At 32.3% G+C, this 22,103-nt stretch overlaps 1 protein-coding gene across 1 annotated transcript in view; it reads right to left on the bottom strand.

Annotated features, from left to right (window-relative positions):
* The window catches only part of LOC127734923 (uncharacterized), a 75,622-nt gene extending 54,666 nt beyond the window's left edge, over positions 1 to 20,956 (bottom strand). Inside the window, exon 1 of the mRNA XM_052244963.1 lies at positions 20,831 to 20,956. Within this exon, the coding sequence (XP_052100923.1) occupies positions 20,831 to 20,861 (31 nt within the window). The 5' untranslated portion in view covers positions 20,862 to 20,956. The remainder of the gene's footprint in view (positions 1 to 20,830) is intronic.
* Positions 20,957 to 22,103: the final 1,147 nt, after the last annotated feature.

Genomic DNA, 22,103 nt, shown 5'->3' with positions numbered 1-22,103 from the left:
GAATTGTTCAGTAATTGCTATTTACCTGTACAAATCAACAAAGAACTGAATTGTTTGAAAAGTTCCAGAACAGTACTGGATTGACTGACTGTAATCGATGTACTAGTGTAAAGTGCATGCACTGTATATTTCTTAATTTGTTATTAAGAAAACACCCTTAGTGTCTACAAGTGCTTTCATATTTTGGGTCTGAGCTTTCCTGATCAAGCTATATCCAGAAAAATGTCAAGACGCACCAAGGTGGCTTTTAGAGTACATACAATCTAAGACTCTCTCATCTTGCAATAGTATTAAAACATTTGACTTTTCTACACTTTACACAAGTATTCCCCATTCCAAACTAAAAGACAAATTGAAAGAGTTGGTATTACTTCGTTTCATTAAAAAGAATGGCGAACGTAGATACAGGTATCTTGTCTTGGGGAGGGATAAATCCTACTTTGTAAAGAATCACTCTGATTCAAACAAAAAATTCTCTGAAACTGACATTATCAAGATGTTTGATTTCTTGATTGACAACATATTTGTTACGTTTGGAGGACGTGTTTTTCAACAGACTGTCGGAATTCCTATGGGAACCAATTGTGTCCCTCTTCTTGCCGACTTGTTTCTTTATTATTATGAGGCTGACTTCATACAGGAACTTCTTAGGAAGAAAGATAAGAAGTTAGCAATATCCTTTAACTTTACGTTCCGCTATATAGATGATGTTCTCTCACTAAATAATACAAAATTTGGTGACTATGTTGAACGAATCTATCCCATCGAACTAGAGATAAGGATACTACAGATACAGTTAAGTCTGCCTCATATCTTGACTTACATCTAGAAATTGACAATCAATGAGGGTCGAGTGAAAACAAAACTTTACGACAAAAGAGATGATTTCAGCTTCCCAATTGTGAACTTTCCATTTCTATGTAGCAACATTCCAGCCTCGCCTGCATACAGAGTATATATCTCCCAATTGATACGATATTCCTGGGCTTGTATTTCCTATCATGATTTCCTTGATAGAGGATTGCTGCTCACAAGGAAGCTATTAAACCAAGAGTTCCAAATGGTGAAGTTGAAATCATCCCTTCGTAAACTTTACGGACGCCATCACGAGTTGGTTGACCGTTATGGAATAACTGTTACACAGATGATATCGGATATGTTCCTTATGTCGTAACTACAATACTCTTCCCTTTTCACGAATGTGACCTACCGAATTAGACTATTTACCTGATTTGTAATAACATAATCAACACGACGGGTGCCACATTTGGAGCAGGATCTGCTAACCCTTCCGGAGCACCTGAGATCACCCCCAGTTTTTGGTGGGGTTCGTGTTGCTTAGTCTTTAGTTTTCTATGTTGTGTCATCTGTACTATCATTTGTCTGTTTGTCTTTTTATTTTTGGCCATAGCGTTGTCAGTTTGTTTTCGATTTTTGAGTTTGACTGTCCCTCTTTTATTAAATGTAAGTATATAAAATTAAGGTATACACTCGGGTATGCACTATATTATCAAAATGACAATCAATTATTTAAAAAAAAACCTATTTTACGTACATATAAGGACATATATAATGTTCTTGCATAGGAAAACGCCTAACAGCTTATAAAACTTCTCAAAGAAATATACTAGACGAATAGTTGTTCAGGAGTCGAATTGCATTGAGCATCCAGGTGCTTTTTAATTAAACATAATTATGGTCGATTATTTCCGGGTTACTTAAAACCACCCCATTAAATATTAATTTAGTGAACATATGTACGATTACTTCTTGGAGATACAGTACAAATATATCTTGCATGTTTTTAAAAACTAGAAGTTTAATATAATTTGCGGCATTTTAGTAATCGATCCCTCAATATATATACAACTAAATTACATCCTGACTTGACATTTATTGTTTTAATATAATTTATTTATAAACATTGATGATGTCTCTGGAATATTTTCAAAAATTAGTCTCTTATATGAATTAGATAACAACATACTTAAGTACTTAAGCTTAATTACTTGAAATCCGCAGCTACTTAGACGCAGCATCTATTCAATCAAATAACACATTATGATAAATCAATCAATACTAGCCAATAAAAAAACATGACGAAGCTCAAATTTATCATAAAATATAACGAAAAATGTATGAATAAAAGGTATGAAGTCCATTAAACTTAAATCAAACGCTCGACTATATCAACCAAAAGGAATGGGAAACAAATTCAGAAAACTTTTTTATCAAGTGAAAACCAATCATTTGCATAGCGATTGGTTGATAACGTTTGATTTTGTCCGTTTTTATTGACTTCCTGGATTTTTAATTTATTTTAGAATTTGGCCCTTTTGTTATACTTTTTTTATGCATATGATTCAGAAAATGTGCCGTACAATTGAAAAAAAATGGGTCAATTTTATTTCGCGTGACAAATGATGACAAGAATCGAGTCCCCGAATAAGTATTCAAATATCTGCAAAAAAAACCCAAAACTTTAATCAGACCATGTTCATATTTCAAGATCAAAGCTCAAATAATTTAGTCTTAAAAGTTTTTGCGATCATACAGATTTCCCTGTGTACAAATTGAGATTTCTTGAACAACCTTCATCAGGTTTAGATATTCTATTTCTATAAAGTACTTGTGATAAAATAAACGTCACAAAAAATACGTCACTTTTTGTTTGAAATTCTAAAGATCTACTGCTAAATCTTAGATCACAATCTCTGCAATTTTGCAGCAACATTAAAACCTTTGATTTTTCTACACTTTACACTACTATTCCCCATGCTCAATTGAAAGATCGACTTCACCATCTCATTAAACAGAGCTTTTCAATAAAAATTGGAATCGTAGATATAAATTTCTTGTTTTGGGTTATAATAATTCTTATTTTGTGAAGAACCACACTGATTATATCAGAAAATACACTGAAGATGATATTATCAAAATGCTGGACTTTTTAATCGACAATATATTTGTTGAGTTTGGAGGATTGATATTTCAACAGACAGTCGGTATTCCAATGGGTACTAATTGTGCACCCCTTCTGGCCGACTTGTTTTGTACTCGTATGAACCAGAATTCATTCAGAACCTTCTAAAAGACAAAATAAAAGCACCTTGCAAAATTCTTTAATTTTACATTCAGATATATTGATGATGTCCTATCTCTGAATAACCCATATTTCAATCAGTACTTGCATCTCATATATCCCAGTGAACTTGAAATTAAGGATACTACTGATACAAGAAGGACTGCTTCATACCTTGATCTTTTCCTCAATATTGAAACAGATGGACGACTTCACACTAAAATCTATGACAAACGGGATGATTTCAACTTCCCAATTATCAATTTCCCATTTCTCAGCAGTAACATACCCTCTGCTCCGTCGTATGGTGTTTACAGGTAGGGTGAAGGTTGGCGCCTATTAAAACGTGTAAACCCGCTGCATTTGTTTGCACCTGTCTTAAGTTAGGAATCTGATGTTCAGTAGTTGTCGTTTGTTAATGTGGTTCATAAGTGTTTCTAGTTTCTCGTTTTTTATATAGATTAGACTGTTGGTTTTCCTGTTTGAATGGTTTTACACTAGTCATTTTTGGGGCCCTTTATAGCTTGCTGTTCGGTGTGAGCCAAGGCTCCGTGTTGAAGGCTGTACTTTGACCTATATTGGTTTACTTTTACAAATTGTGACTTGGATGGAGAGTTGTCTCATTGGTACTCATACCCCATCTTCTTATATCTATTTACATATCTCAATTGATACGTTTCACACTAACTTCATATACAGGAGTTATGAAGAGGAAAGATTAAAAATGACACTCCGTACATTTTATGGACACCATCACGAATTGGTTGATATATACGATGTGTCTGTGTCTAAACTAACTAATGACATTTTTACCACGTCTTAGGTTGTGGTTTAACATCTATGTCGTCTGTCTGCTAAGCACCGAACTTGACCTATTCCCGAATATGACTGTTATACCGAGTGTGAATTTGCATTGCTATACGACGTGTCTCGGTATTTTGTAGATCCAACATTCATGTATTTATTTTTGATATTTCTGTTATGGTTTCGGTTAGATGATGTGTTATGTCTTATCGTTTGTAGTCCAAATTATTATAAAATTGCCCTTCAATACCATCATTGTCATGAAAATTGTTTGGACTGTTATTGTGAAAATAAGTGTATAAAGTTCGAGATTGCATGTTCTTTACGTAAGTGCGTCACTGTTTTCGAAGTCCTGTGGTGTCCGTCGTTGATGGAAGATGTTCGTTGTTGTTCTGCGGTTTGCATGTTGTGTCGACTATTATATTATTTGTTTGTGCGTTTCTCTATGATGAGTGTTCTTGCGTGTGTTTTTGCTGTATTTCTGTCACGTAGTGTTGTCATTTTAGCGATATTTTTTTTAAACATTGTCATTAAAGCAGGAGGTTTGGCTAGCCATAAAACCAGGTTCAACCCACCTTTTTTCTTTAAATGTTCTGTACCAAGTCAGGAATATGGCAGTTGTTATCAAATAGTTCGTTTTTATGTATGTTGGCGTTTGTTTTTGTTGCATTTCAGTGTTCCTATTGTTCCGTTGTTTTCCTCTTATAGTTGATGTGTTTCCCTCGGTTTTAGTTTGTAACTCGGATTTGTTTTCTCTCAATCGATTTATGACTTTTGAACACCGGTATACTACTGTTGTCTTTATTTGTGGCGTTGATACATTCGTGTGACGCACAGTTTATAATTCTATTGTGTTGTCCTGGTGTACTGTCATAAATTCATGAGAGGTGTCCGGTCTTATTCTGTGGTTTACATGTTGTAATGTACTTTTATATTATTTATTTAGGTACTTCTCTTTCCTGAGTGTTCTTGCGTTAATTTGTACTGTATTCATGTCACGTAATGTTGTCATTTTAGCTATATTTTAACATTGCCATATAAGCGGGAGGTTTTGCTAGCCATAAAACCAGGTTCAACCCACCATTTTTTTCTTAAAATGTCCTGTACCAAGTCAGGAATATGGCAGTTGTTATCAAATAGTCCGTTTCTATGTATGTTTTTATTGCAGTATTTCTTTACGTTGTTCCGTTGTTTTCCTCTTAAAGTTGATGTGTTTTCCTCGGTTTTGGTTTGTGACCCGGATTTGTTTTCGCTTAATCGATTTATGACTATTGAACAGCGGTATACTACTGTTGGCTTTATTAGAGACTAACAATTAAAACAAAATACTATTCAGGGCAAAATATTGACAATGAAGATACTGCGATAATATAATGGCAAATCTTACATGGTTTTGTAAATATTTGCATCGAAAGACATTATGTTTCGAAACAGAATTTAATGAAGGAAAGCCGAGTTCCATTATTTATAATAAAAATGTCATATTTTATAGTATTCTGTACATTTACTGCACATCCCAATTCTGAACATAAAATGAAAACATTAAGACAGAAAGACATTGGCATTTCTTCGATATTGTTTTGTACCTAATTCCACCGATGTATAGAAATGAATTCCTTAAGGGGTGAAATAAAGGAATGTATATTGCCGATTATTCGTTGTTTTGATTGATTTATTGTTGCTTGCTAAATGGTCACTGGGGCAATTATTTTAAATTATGCATATTCAAGGCAGCGAGAATAATTAATACAATATGTAGGGTTTGCAAGGTAAGTCGATGAAGTGATGAAAATGAGGGTGAACTCCAGGAATGACCATATTTCTGTATCACAGTCAACCCTTAGGGTTTTGTCGTTTTGAAAAAAATCACCAAAGATAATGGTTAAATAATCTAATGTGCCAATTTCGCGTTTCGTATACATGAGACTAATCATAACACTGGAATAAGAAATAGTAGAAAATCCAAACCAAAAACGTAAAGCAAAACGTTTCTATTAAATCTTGCAAAGGCCATATATGCCAAGGGTTAACCAATCTTTCTGTTTCAAAAGATGTAAACATTTTATGAACATTAAATTTACAGAAAATTACCATGTATGTATATATATATGACATTTCATGTCAGGACAGCTAAGCGGCCTACTTGATTGATGATATAATAAAGAAGAAAGTTAACGTTCGTATGCAATGGCCTCGACCCATTGATTGTAAAATCTCATCAAAGATACCAAGCTTATAAATCAGTACGTCAGACGCGCGTTTCGTCTATATAAAACTAATCAGTGATGATAGAATAAAAACAGTATGAAGCAAGTGTTTCATGTATCGGAAAACCCAAATAACAATAAAAATATTTTGATAAGAGTTCGTTTTACGCATTTAAAAATAGAAAACTTACTTACTCAATTTAATTCATTTATATCAAAAGGCTTTAATTCAAATTTCTTATAGATTAGATAGGCACGACTGAAAGGGGTGTTGTTTGAAGATAAGATGTCCCAAAGTTTCTAGTTGTATTACTTTCCACAACTCAAAACCGTTTATATCCATTTCCATTTTTTAGACTAACACAAATTCGGCTTTTCACCTTTACACTGTTATTATTCAATAACAAGTTGAAAATAATAGTGTATTAGTTTTGGCTGATGGATGTCAATCATTGTCACATTAACCATTATGTCTGTTTGGGACACTCACTAACGTGTGTCAATATATCAGAACTATAAATAACTGTGGTACAAGTGGGAAATTTAACCAGCTATAAAACCAGGTTTAATCCACCATTCGGAAAATGCATGTACCAAGAAAGGAATATGACAGTTGCTTTCCATTTATTACGTTGGTTGATATAGTATAACGTCTGATTTTGTCAGTTTTTATGTACTTCATCCCTTTTTGAATTTATCTTGGAATTCAGTATTATTTCATTACATACATTTTATGTTTATAAATTTGTTTTCACATGAAGAAAGGAAGTCTTCAAAACAGGTTCATCTTATACTAGGCAACGGAAATATGAAACATGAATTAGTGAAAAATATTGTTAAAATTAATTTTCTCAATAACAGGCTTATAAAAAGGGACATTTTCACATATTTTACTCTTATCCAAGCTATTAAGTTTTCAACACTAAAGATATCATTAACCAAGGTGATTGCTTAAAACTGAGGAAAGTCTCTTACTAAAGCAGAAACGTGGCTTTTCTCTTCTATTTCTTTAGACAATCAAATAAAAGAACATTTATGTTTTGAAACGTGTATGTAACTTTTGACTTCTTATCGTGCTTTGTGAGAACCATTTTGTTTCAAATAAAAAATGTTATATGTAAATGAAGTTATCAAGCTGCTAATTTCTATTATTGACAACTTGGTTGTTACAATTGGAGGTCTTGTTTTTCAACCGATCGGTATTCCCATGAGAACCAACCGTGCTTCTCTTTTTGTCGACCTTTTTTTTAAGCTATGACTTATTACAAGGGCTTCTCACGAAGAATTAAGAGAAGCTAGCATTATCATTTTGACTTCACGTTCTGCAATAAGGATAATGTCCGCTAATTGAATGATTCAAAGTTTCGGTGACCTTTCTGATCGCATCTTGCACATTGAAATGTAAACATAGGATACCACAGATACTGTTAAATCTGCTTTATATCTTCACTTACATCTAGAAATTAACTCTGATGGTCGGTTGAGTAATTAACTTTATGACGAGATAATTTCATTTTTTCATGCTTGTGTGGCAACGTTCAAACAGTGCCTGCATATGGAGTATACATCTCCAAGTTGATACGATATTCCAGGATCTGCATTACGCATCATAATTTTCTTGATAAAAGATTGCTATCATAAGGCTGCTATTGATACAACTAGTAAAGATGAAATCAACCCTTCGAAAATTTAACGCACGCCATTATTATTTGGTTGACTGTTATGAAATATCTGTGTCACAGGTGACCACGACTATGATCCACTTGTCGTAATTACAATACAGTCCTCTTGATTTTGTAAAGACCCCGAATATGACTTTTCATCGATTTTTCATCGTCATGACAACTCAAAGGATGTCAGTTATGGAACATGAACTGCTTATTCTTAAAATTTTAATGTAGTGTTTTGTGGACTTTTTTTTCGTTTTTCTTTTCAGCCATGTTTTATTTGGCATTGTCTTTTTTTTCTCACTTTTTTCAAAATTTTGCCCTTGGTATCTTTTTATTTACTAAGTAACTCTCAAATGGTCTTCTCGGGATCGGAAAGTCAAGCCATTATTACCGAGTCGGACGCCAAATATTGAAAAGTATTTGCATCTTCTTTGCATGGCCATTATTATTAAGGATAAGCAAAGACCGTTCACATAGCAGTGACATGAATTTCGATATGTAGACTGTTAATTTGGATCAAGTGAAATACGACTCCTCATGTCGGATTACTGAAAGAAAATAGTTATATTCATTATATTTCTGAATCTGCATGTAATATTTGCAACTGGACTTCGACACATCCATATATCAATCATCATAACTGCCACTGTTATAGAGGGGTAAATATTTAACTTCTTTCGGCAACATGACGCTGTACATGATGTATAAATACGCAGTAAAGTTTCAGACTTCGGACGTGAGATCAGTTTCAAGAGTTGAAAGAAACCAACACCCAGACACTATCCCACGACATTCTATCAATTATCTTCTTTTCGTTTGAGTGAATATGTATTGAATATTTGCCCCTTGACGAGAAGTCCTGTAATACCAACTACATTTAATTTGAATAAAAATCATTATTTACTAAGATATCACCGGTTTTGTACTTACATAAGCAACACGACAGGAATATATGATCTGCTTACCCTTCCGGAGCACCTGATATCATCCCCGGGTTTTGGTAAGATTCGTGTTGATCGGTCTTTAGGTTTCTATGTTGTGTATTGTAGACCGTTGTTTGGCTTTAATCGATTTTCGTTTTTTTCCGTGGTATTGTAAGTTTGTTTCGACTTTTAAGGTTGAATCCCTCTTTGGTATACTATGCCTCTCTCATATCAATAACTAGCAATAAAAAAACTATACTGATGCCGTATTGAATTACTATATACAAACAATTATTTACTAAATCGAATGTCTATGATCAACGTTCAATTAATTTGACTCAAAACAATAAGAAAAGGCGGAAGATACATTTGTATCAAGAGGACATTCAAAACTCTCCTCCTACCATCTACTGTCCACATTTAACATGTTGAAAAATTCTGGCAAGTTGCGAATGATTTAAAACTGGTAAAAAAAAGGCGGATGATACATTTGTATCAAGAGGACATTCAAAACTCTTCTTCGTCCATATACTGTCCACATTCAACATGTTGAAAAATTCTGAAAAGTTGCGAATGATTTAAAACTGGTTAAAACGATTACTGATAAATTCTTTTATTGATGGTTATTACTTCAGACTTGAATATTGCAAATGACTTTGTAGTGGCGATATCTGGAGACAGTTTGTTCTAGTCCTTGTCGGTATTGACCTGCTCCTGCCATTTTTTATAGCTGGCTCTATTGGTATGTATGATGTCATGTACGACTCGAGCTTCTTTGTTGGTTTTTGTAAGTACTTATTCTTGTCGGTAACTACCAGGCCATTTGATTTTTCGTTACACAAAATGTGTCGTGCTTCTTTACGCATCGTCATCCTAGATTATTTATTGGGTTGCTGACCCTGGATCCATTGCTATGCCCCGCTGGTTACGTATCAATCGTCTTTGTACTTTTGTATTTTGTCTGTGTGGTTTTGCTGATGCGGCATATTCCATTTGTGGTCTTCTGTATTGACATGAATTAGCATTGATTTTGTCATAATTATAAATCAACTGAATACAAAACTTTGATTTTTTCGAAATACTACGGATTTTCTACCCCGGGAATAAATTACTACAGTACCATAATTGTTTTTGGTTTTTTTAAACCTTTCGGAATTTTGGGTCTTCAATGCTCTTCAACATCGTACTTTTTTTGGTCCTTTTAACTTTTTTGATTTGTGCGTTACTGATGAGTCTTTTGTAAACAAAACGCGCGTCTGGCGAACACAAATTTAATCCTAGTATCTATGATGAGTTTACTTATTAAAGTCTTATAAGCATATTCTTTGATGGATTTTGAGCTGTGAAGGTAAGTTGAAAGAAAACTGACATCGCCTTGGCAAAAACGAAAATCGATGGAAAAAGTCCATAACACACTACACAGAAAACTGAAGATTTAGTAACACGAACCCCACCAAAACTCGGGGGTGAAGTCAGATGTTCCGGGAGGGTAAGTTGTTCCTGCTACGCAACAAACGGCTCATTCATTTGATAACAATGTTTGTAGAGTGTACACGACATATTGGCGTAAATTTTCAGAACTTCCTTACGTCTCTGATTCGGTAAGGTATGATTGTAAATGTTTCCTTGCCATAACAAAACCCTTATCGTATTTTTCCGATTTATCTTTTATTATTTGCTATATCCAGAGAAATAAAGACAATTTAATAAGTCAGTTCGATATTTTAATCAATCGTTTAAAGCGTGATTACTATTGTATGCTTGGTTTTCCAAATCGTTTGATACATTTGCAAATTTAGCATCGGGATTTGTATAAAATTCATTCGGCGCATTTTTTCGCTTCCTATCCGGAGTCTTCAGCTGATGACACGAATTTTGTCAACCATGATAGATTGTATTTTGAAACGTATCTTAAAATTAACATCATAGACCTAAGTCAATGTCAGGTTTCACTCAGATAAATAAACTTAACTAAAGGTTTAGTACATTGTAGATTTATTTTTTGTTTGTCCAAGAAGAGGCTGCATGTATGATCTGACAGTTAGTAAATTGGTGTTAATGAAAATAAGGTTTTGCAAACAAATTGTATAAAGAATCCGAATTACGGAATAATGAACCTTGAAGGAATGTTAATTAATGTTTTTTTTTCTTTATTCATAGTGTTTGGTATTGAGTTTATTTTCTATCCATATTGATCGATTCTACAAACAAAAATGAATTTTTTACAAGAGTGTATCTTTGAAATCTTTAATTTCTAAATTTTATTAACACACATTTAACACGTTTAAACTTGATTCAGATATTATACATTTGAAAAACAATTTCTAAAAAATAGAACATATGATGCACTTGTATTCATTGCATTATTGGATAAGCGTATTAAGTCCGATATGACAGTATGTAACTGCAGACATTTTCATATTATCAGATTACCAAGATCCCCTGCGAAGTTTGCCATTGAAGTTCAACAAAGTCATCAATTATTTTCTTTGAGCTTTATTCATTTTAGTAATTTCTTTCCTATGGCTTTCAATTATTTTGTGTCAATAATTCGAAAGTAAAACATTCAGCAATTATTTAGCTATTTATTTCGTGTATTCAAATGAAAGTATTGCAGTTTGCTGTCCTTAAATAAAGGAGTGTGTCATCTGTCAATTAATTAGTAATGTGTAATAATATAACAATGAAACTGTTTAGTGAAAGCGCATGATTATATTTAGTAAACGAATCTATATTTTGGGAATGCATTTGCTTGATACATGTTCAAGTAAAGCTAGTTCGTGTAAATTTAAAATGTTCACATTTTCTATTTATCTCAATATGAAAGATAAAATATTAAAGATGCCTTCATAATTAGACAAAGACTGACAAAAAGGAGGTATATGTACATATACAATATCTTGACAAACTGAGAACTAACTTAATATGAACCTAGTTTTAACATAAAAACAACGAAGGTCAGGACATTCCTTCATCAAACAATAGGGAATCAACTTCAACGGCGTATTTATTTATCAATATCCACATGCAGTCCATGAATTGATTGTTGATATTACAGACTGGAACACACATACAAAACAAAATACAAAGCGACAACTTTCAATCCTTTGCAACATAGAATCAAACGACCAAAACGTATGTGCAAGTTTACTAAATGTTAATGTTAAAAAATACCCACAACATGTATGACCTTAACCCTTACCATGCTGAGCCCGTCATATGACGGGATGACCCAGACCACCGTTATTTGGCTCTAATGGCTCTCCATACTTTTAGAGGTCAACTTCATGATACTTATTTCGAAACTGATGCATGTTCCCTCAACCTGAGGCTATCTATTGTCATGTTTCTCATGTTTAAGTAGCATTTTGAGTTCAAATACGAACTTGGAAATTGAAATCGGATAAAACTGGTTTTTCTGGAAGGGTGGGCTTCCCTTATGTGTCTTACACAGGAAGTTCAGAGGCCTAAAACTTTCAAAAATAGTGTAAACCTGCAGGCATATATCTACTGATCATAATTATTATTGAAATAGGCAGAGGAAACGACTACTTCCGGTTTCAGGTCCAGTTGAAGTCCAAAATCGGAAGAAATCGTGAAATTTCCATATTTTTTGTCCAAATGACCTTCTTTAGACTGGTGTTCCCAGATCAGTGTCACTCCAACCTAAGAACTGTTGGGGTTAATGTGTTTACTGGGGTCCACTGTACATGCAGACTACAGCTGGATACCTATATCAGCATCCCGCGGTCTTTGGGGTCAAGAAATAGGACGAAAAATCGTAAAAAATGACGCTTTTTGCACCTGATGACCAATTTTGGGCCAAATTCTCGCCCACTCACCCCACCTCCTCACCCCAACCACCCCGCCCCATGATCCCCTACCTTAGACAAAGAAATCAATATGCTTCAGCAGCAGGGTAAATTTCATTTGCATATAATTTGCATATTTTTGCAAATAAACGAAAATTATACTTTTTCTGAAAACAATTCAGCATGGTAAGTGTTAAATATACCTAAAGTTAATAAACATTGTTAAAAACCTTAGATTATAATGATACATTTCCAACGACGTAAATTGTAAGCAAAGTAGTCTCATCATTAATCCAGAATTTTACTTTTATATAATATTTCGATAACAATTACAATTCTTTTTGAGGAGAGTAAAAGTAGTCATACATATATCAATTTGGAGTACTATAAATTGTTTTGTACGATAATTGATATAGATGCCGTCCTACACCAAATCTTTAAAATAATTTGCTTTTCGATGAAATACCGTAACAGTATTAATTTCATACAAAATTTACTGATAAATCCGATTTTATTTTGTTTTTAATGTTGCATTAATACATGGTCTGAAAATATGAGTGGCTGATGACCTAAAGATCCATTGACACACTATACATTTCAATCGTGTATCAATTAACAGGGATCCGAAGTACTCTGAATAAAGGTACTTATTCCTAAAGGATTAAATCCAGGATGGGATCATTTCAAGGATTAAATCTTTAAAGCTAGAATTTAAGTGCGAGTAACCAAGGAGGCTTAGCAATCTGATGTTATCGGAATTTCTGCTTTTATATACTGTCAAATTCAATGGTACAAACATGACAATGCTTTTTTTATTTTAACGCGAAAATTATAAATATTTAGTATCATAATATAACAATTGACCAGAAAATCAGATACTCTGACACCAATTCTCATTCATGTTTTTTACCTAATTCACCGGTTGTGTGGTTAAAACTTGTATCGACATTAAATCTACCAACATTATAAGTTTTTTTGTAATGTGGCAAAAGTATATGACTATCAAATTCAAAAAGAACGTATGCCTATGGTAAAAAACTGCTAGATAATATAGATATACTACGAATTCATTTCGCTTCTATCAACTTTGTGCAATACGTAAGCGTATATGACTATCAAATTCAAAAAGAACGTATGCCTATGGTAAAAAGCTACTAGATAATATAGATATACTACGAATTCATTGCGCTTCTATCACCTTTGTGCAATACATAAGCTGAACTATCTTCTGCATTACAGAAGATAATATTGTTGTCGCTCAAGATGGTTTACTGCTAAATGTATACTGATATTTACAAACATTTTAACATTGGTCCATTATATGCCATAAAATACAATACATTTTAACTGTTTTTAATCCACCTGACGTCGTCTGCATCTTTTGTTTTACTCATAATACAACATTTAAGCAAAGAAAACGATGCAGATTGCACACGAAACTCGTTTTATTGATTCGCTCTTTCCGCATACGGTTGCTAGGGCAACGGAAAATGCTGTTTTTGTTGTTTTTGAATATTTGAAAATTACTAGAATTACACTTATACATTGTGCATTCCTCAATGAGGAAGGTACTTTAACTCAACGAAAAGTAACATTAACTTGAAATGAAAATTATTTTAACTTTGACAATGAAATATATCCACAAGCATTTTGATATTAAGCAATAAAAAATTGTAAGACGTAACTCATATAAAAGGTAAAACACTAAGATGTTAAATACATAACACTAAAATACGTAAAATGGCGGCCTAATATTTCGACCCTAAAGGTCTTTTCAAGGATCATTTAAAAGAAATCAAAAGTCCAGATCACTCAAGGAATGTTATCTACCGGTATGAGTTCATATAATAAAAACCAAACATTTGAAAATAATAGCATAACAGATAGAGGTTATCAAATAAGTTATGTCAATACATTGTAATAAATCACTGTGTGACAATTTAGGTTCTATCCAAAGACGAGAGAGTATATTGCTCATCCAAGGACAAAACTTAGGAAAATTGTAAAACTCACTAATATTTCCCGATACTACACGCATACATTGTAGGAATGTCGCCTATAACTGATGATTTTGTCATTTTAAACTTTTTGCCACGCCATTAGAGAGTTATTGAAAAACATTTTGGGAATTATTGAATAGCGTGCACGATTAAATTTTCCCAAGATAATATTCATCAATTTTAATATGAAATTCTATAGTATTCTGAGCATTAAATTTCACACACCCTTCAGAGTAGCAGGTGCATATTAGTGTTACCCATGTCCGTAATGACTTTTTGATGTCAAACAGCAGATCGAACTGTTTTGTTTGTTTTTAATGCCGGTAGATATTGATCAGATTAGTTGTTCAAAAATGTTTATTTCATATCGGTTAAGAATTAGCTTCTCTTATTGGATAACAAGGGGCCACATGACATTCTTTATTCTTAAGTAAAATAATTCCAACAGAAAAAAACGGGACAGAAAACCGGTCGTTAACGGACTTTTACATGTTAATGACCAGTGGGGCGTGGTTTCTCTGTTTAGAGTGATGTCCCTTTAATAAAACGCAATTTCGATTCAGACGTTTGGAACATTGCTGCACTGGAAGGAACGTCTGCTACAGACACCTCAAATGATCATTTTGCCGTACTTTCCGATGCTGATAGAGACAAACCAGGCCTCTACAATAATTATTTTAACTTGCCCAATAGGACAAGTACATACCAAAACTTACTTGTTCGAATGGAATTTTACTTGTCCGAAAAAAACTTATTAACTTTTTTCCATTAAAAATTATATTTTAATGAACAAAATGAAATAAAACGATGCAACAGTTACAGTTTATTTATTATCTATTGACATCTTTGTCAAAAATAGATATTAATTTTGTTAAGTCCATGATGATTGTATCGAAGTGGTTTGTTTATAATATTTCCGTCTCATTCAATATTGTCATTTTAATCTCAACGGTCAGTGCCTTATCTTCAAAGCGCACCACTGAAAACGATCCTTCTAGTGGAGGTTGTTCTAAATTGTCTGAGGAAGATTCAGCAGTAAGATCGGTATCTATTACTGGTTTCCGTATATAGAATGTGTTTTTTCTATGTCAAAGTATCTGACGAGAAAACAGTTTAAATTATCGATCGCAAGTAAACAGGTCAAATTAAATAGTATTTGTTAATACCTTTTTTTTTCTTTTTTTCTTTTTAGGTTATTATTTTCGTTTGATCATCAGAGTTGGATTTAAATTATTTTCTACAGACTATTTTACTTGTCCTATCGGACAAGCTTAATTGGGCTTTTACTTGTCCGACCCTTTTTACCTCTGGTATCGGACAATCGGACAAACGTTAGCCGAGCCCTACAAACTATTTTGTAACAAGAATTATAAAATTATAGAATCTTTATTTTGTATTCATATACTGAAAAAATTGCACTTAAATGAATGGCAGTGACTTATAGTTATCACTATGACTGGTCTTCACTCTTTCCTATAGAAATCGTACAATAACTCGAGTTTGCTTTGAATAATTAGAATTTATGAGAATTTTTAAAAACATGGTTCCTCAATGAAATAAACATAATAGTTATGAAGAACTGGTCATTATCGTGATACATGGACTGCCTGTAGGACAGTGGTATTGACTGCGACAGCGATAATGACATTATCGCTGTCTTAGTCAATACCACTGTCCTGTGGGCAGTCCATATATCACGATAACTATTGTATAAATAATCATGACTTACAGATTGAATTTTCATTTCTTTATGGATGACAGAATTTCATGGATGTTCTGTCCCTGAAATTTATACATATTATGAAATTCGTACTTAATAGTCTTATCCAGATTAAATGATTTTAGTAAAAATTTGTTCGGATTTCTTATAAATTTCTGTAAATTAGAGATAATTTCTAGTACATCAGAGTATAATTATGAGAAATAGATCAAGCTTGAGTATCGTTTCGTTTGATAAACCTTCCGCGATGAGGCTGCTAGGGGTATTCGTATCGTGCCGACTCATGTCGTTTTACCCATATGTTAAGGTAATTGAAATCAAGTAAACAATTGATTAACTGAAGCATTTAAGTGACAGCGGGAAAATAAATTACCACTGTTACGATCGTTGAAACGCGCGTCTGGGGTACAAAATTATAAGCCTGGTATCTTTGATGAGCTTTTAAGATATGAAATCAGTCCTATATAGTAAATGTTTATTAAAGGGGCATTAGCTACGAGATATGAAAAAAAAAGAATATGATTTAGTTTGGTTCAATTATTAATAAAAGTGAAATAATGAAATAATAATTCGCTTTTAGCAGCCAATTTGGTTCAATTTTTTTTAAAATAAGCAAAGAAACATCGCTGATGAATTATTCACTTGCAAGATAAGGATGTCGAGTACTATATTGATGAAATTAAAACAATCATGTATTTTTGTTGTGACGTAGTCAATAGCTTTGAAGCTTAGAATATTGTATTTTAGAAAACCTTTGAATTGTATAAAGTTACATATAGCAGTAAATTAATTATTTTCGGTGACACAATACCAGGGCTTCATATACTAGTAATCGTTTTACTTGAATAATATTAGGAAATTGGATCTTCTAATTCATATTTTATACATATCTGTATTTATTCAATGACATGTCAATAAGAATCTAAGAGCCTGGATAGCAAAAGCATTACCAAACCATGTGATGTGGTATGATTGCCAACTATCTCACTAGGGACCAATGATGTAGATGTTAGCAACAACAGGTCACTGTAAGGCTTTCAACAATAGCAAAACCCATAACGCATAGGTAGCTGTAACAGGTTCCGACATAACAAAATGTAAAACAATTTAAGTTTATTGAAATATATAATTAATTTTAAAAAAGCGAATGGACAACAGTACATAAATACTGGAACATCGAGAATAAATAATAAAATACAATACTACCCCAGCTTGAAATATAACTCGCCGAAATAAAATTGTAAACAGTCACCCACTGGCCAGAACAAACAGATATAAACAGAATACCGATCAGAATAAGTTCTACAACGAGAAATTATATTCTACAGATACATAGATTCGTTTACATTCACAACAATGTAGCTACAAAAGAGGAATTAGAAATATATATTGTCACTAAATTAGAGATTCTGTGTAGAGTCATTTATATTATGCACTATAAAAGATACGAAATGCTTGCAGGAATGGATAAGCTTAGATGTAGTTGGAGAAAGAGCAATCATTAATTGTAATAGATAGATGGCGATGGGTGTTTGCAGATCACCTAGACATGCTCAATTAATATAATTGTTTAGCGACACATCTTAGCTTTAATTGTTTACATTAATAGTTTATATGCAACCGTTAACTGTGTACACAATATGTAAATTGTAGACATACTGATGGAAGAGTTCAGTGACTATAATGGCTTTTACATGTTAACGTTTACTACTTCGTTTTTGGTTTGACCTTCCAACTGCTTTGTTATGAGCGCCACTTGTGAGTTTTTTGTAGATGAAAAGCGCGTCTGACGTACCAAATTATAAGCCTGGTGTCCTTGATGAGTTTTTACTACAAATAAGGAGGTATGCCTATATTTGCAGAGATTCATTGGATACAGACATATAATTGGATTAGGTATCACCAGTTCTGTTCAGATTATTCGCTTGCAGTCAATTCAGTACTGTTTATTAGCTTGTCAGACAATTCAGTATGATGTGGATTTGTGCAGGTAAATAAAAACTACTGAACAGTCCGACTGAACATATCTTAATTGAATGCAAGCGAATTGTCTGAACAGTGCTGATGTTACCGCAGTGGATTAGTCTAAAAATTGACTGAAAAACTCAATTTCAGTAAAAATGATCGTTAGTGACTGTATAACAAATACTAGCAGTTATAGGAAAGTTAGTCAGCTGATATGAAATAATTCCTTCCTACACATTAATACTAGCTGTTGTAACTTATAGATTTTATACATCATCGTTATAAACAGCACAGAATTACACGATCTTGTATGGCGTCTAGTACCTGATGTGTTTGTTTCTTTAAATATTCTTCACCCTTCTAATATTTTATATTCATCTATTTATTTTTTTGGTAGCTTAATCTTGTATGCACTCAATAGATTTTTTGTTGTTATTTCTTTATCTCAAAGAAAAAAGATAAACTTATTGATTGACATATTTTAATTTCAATGTCAAATTAATACACAGTTCAGACTCCTTCTGTATGTTTAGGTGTCAAGTAAATTCAGAACAAATAGTTAATAATAACAAAATTCTGACTTTGAAGTCATTAAAGTGAAAATATGTCTTCGAAGAATAATTTAAAATTCAAATCATCTGTTATTGTGTTGTCATTATACTATGTACATGCACAAAATGAATATTATAACTCCTTTTACAACCCTCGTGCTTTGGTTTCCTGGGATGGTAGTTTAATAAAATAGACTCAGAGGACAAAAGACGATTGAAGCAAATCAAAGATAACAAAACAGGTTTATGGTCGTATAATGTCAGACGTTTATGAACAGAGAACATTTTAAAAACTAAAGTTTTCGAGTTGGTAATTAGAACTCCAACCGAAAGCTAGTAATAATATCAGGGAAGCATACCTTGCTAAAATAACTGATATAAATAATAAACACAAATAGAAAGCTTTTTAAATAGATTTGTTTATACTCACCGATCTTCAATTCTATTAAAACCCCAGTATTTCTTATATTTTCTAACGTTTTACACAAAAATAAACCAAAGACGAATGGACAATATGCTACTTTTATCTTCTCTTCATATAATCAAGATTAACACAATTTTAAATGAAATAAAAGCCACAACTTATTAAATTGAAAATATCAAATCGAACATAGTCGGATCAAATTGGAACTTATTGATTTTTAATGTTGTGTATACAATTTCAGAATTATTTGGTAAAACCATTATCTTTTTAATTATCACTCGGAAACAGTAATTGTATATATGAATATACCGGACGAACTGCCGGAAATGATGATTGCATAAATATTTCCGCCCCTTTAAAATCATTCGAGTTTTTGCAGTTTAGGCTTTTTCAAAGAGTTAATCTGAATCCGTAAACAGACGATGAAGGAATGTGTTAGTGTGTTAATTATGAATTTCTGCACTAAATCTCCACATAATCCTAACTTTAATGTCTAATGCTTGTAAATTCTGTAGGTAGCTATTTTTGAATTTAACCCCTAAAAATGTAATCCGTAACGTTACTTTATATTGAAATTAAGGTAGCTGGGGTGTCTAAATGTTCGTTGATGGATTTTTCCTAAACTTCTGTAAGAGACTTCTGAGTCAATGCACTTTCGAATTTCAATAACAATTATAAAAACTACGGGGTCGCGAACCTTGGTTTTTCGTCAAAAATATACATCGAAATAACGACATTACAGTTATTGTATATGCGTTAATTAGGGAAAGTTTAATTGTTCCTCATTGAGGAAACATAAAACGATAGAATTGGTTAAAATTAAATTAGAGAATTGCTTTTTATTAATACTTACGAAATAACAACTAAACATTGGGGATCACGTGCTTCTTTTCTTGCCAAAAAAAAAAAAAAAAAAAAAAAAAACACAAAATTGTCCTTTCTAATTCAATAAAAATAAATTATCTGAACTCCAAATTGAAAGGATTTTTATTAAAAAATTTAAATACACTTAACGACATTTAATTTTTTGTTAGTTTAATCTTTAAATTTCACGTTTTAGATGTTTCTGTTGTATATTGAATGATACTTTGTAAACTATTTTAAAACCAAAAATAGTATTTTTGCAACATGCCCAGAAATAAGCCACCTGGTCTAAGATATCTATCTTAAGATAGATCATGTTTTTCTTTCGAAAGAAATTTATATTGCAGAAACAAGTTTAGATAATGCTTTAGATGTTTTACGATAAATTCATTACTTTTAACTAATTATGACTGTTTGTCAAATAAAGACAACAGTAGTATACCGCTGTTCAATAGTCATAAATCAATTAAGCGAAAACAAATCCGGGTCAAAAACCAAAACCAAGGGAAACACATCAACTATAAGAAGAAAACAACGGAACAACAGAAACACTGAACTGCACCAAAAACAAACGCCAACATACATAGAAACGGACTATTTGATAACAACTGCCATATTCCTGACTTGGTACATGAAATTTTAAGAAAAAATGGTGGGTTGAACCTGGTTTAATGGCTAGCCAAACCTCACGCTTATATGTCAATGTTAAAAATACCGCTAAAATGACAACTCAGAAATAGATCTTCATGATTTTGGAAGACTTTAATAACGTTATTCAGAATTTAAAATTAAAAAAAATATCACTTACCAAATGCTAGAAAGATAATCCACATTTTCATCACCCTACATCATTCACATGAAATAAAGAATATATTATATAATAGAATGAACAGAACTATAGTCAACTTATAAAACATCAACTGAGCAAAAGAACAAGTTTTTGATTATCTAACTTGTCATCCAATCGGTTAATAAACTTTTGACGCAAAATATAACAAATAACACATACGCTAATTTAAATAATCATCGATCAAAATACATTGAACATGAATATTTTTCACAGATGTATTGTGTTTTCTGATTACGTATAAAACAATTTCAGGACAGACGAGATTTCCGAGAGAAAAACGTGATATCACCTAACAATTATTAACTATACTAAATAAAAACATACATAGGTTCAAACAAATCAGTAAAGGTACATATAATCTTCTTTGTATGTGATTGTAAAGTCATATTACTATTATTATGCGATAATAAAAAAAAAAAAACGAAATCGGTATTGCTTTTATAGAACCTTTGGAAGATTCGTAAAGATCCAATTAAGCAAATATGACTTTTCATGGATGTGCTCTCCGTAATTAAAGTCCTATTACTTAAGAAATAATTTTTCAAGTCTTACTCTATGATCATTTTAAATATTGGTGGAAATTATGTTTGTCAAGATCTTTACCTTAAACATTTTATGTAATATTCCAGAAGACTATCCGTAAGTTTACAATGCTTACTGGATTTAAGATGTTAAAAATGAGATCAACTTTTTCGATCACCTTGAATTTTCATGGATAGTTTTCCCTTCCAGTTAAATATTTGTTTTGGTAATATTTATTATTTTGTGGAACCACATTCCAATGAGTGCTTACATCTAATATATCTTAATTATTACTTTATAATACAGAGAAATTAGAATATAACAAAGTTGGCACTCAATATGTTTCACTATAATACGTTATTTTGATTGGCTAAAAGCAATCTCGCGTCATTCTGAAATTACCTTTTATTTCAAAATGAAATGTAACATTCATGATGACACGAGCTTCCACAATAAATTAGGTAAAAGAAACACTTGATAGAAATCGTGTTTTCATGATCCTAGCAAAAAAAAAATATTATAAGTATTGGATGCTTCTTTTAGTATTTTTTTAGGGTGTAAAAGCGTTGACCGTGCGCAAATATTTAGAATGAAGAGCTTCCGCGCATCATACAAAATGTACTTCGGTCAACGCTTTTACACCCCAATAAATTTACAAAACGAAGCATTCAATTATTAAAGTGAACTTGCGATTAAAGATACTACCGAA

The sequence above is a fragment of the Mytilus californianus genome, unplaced genomic scaffold (assembly GCF_021869535.1).
Source record: "Mytilus californianus isolate M0D057914Y unplaced genomic scaffold, xbMytCali1.0.p SCAF_3, whole genome shotgun sequence".
NCBI classification, from domain to species: Eukaryota; Metazoa; Mollusca; class Bivalvia; order Mytilida; family Mytilidae; genus Mytilus; species Mytilus californianus.
This window is presented reverse-complemented; position numbering and strand designations above follow the sequence as displayed.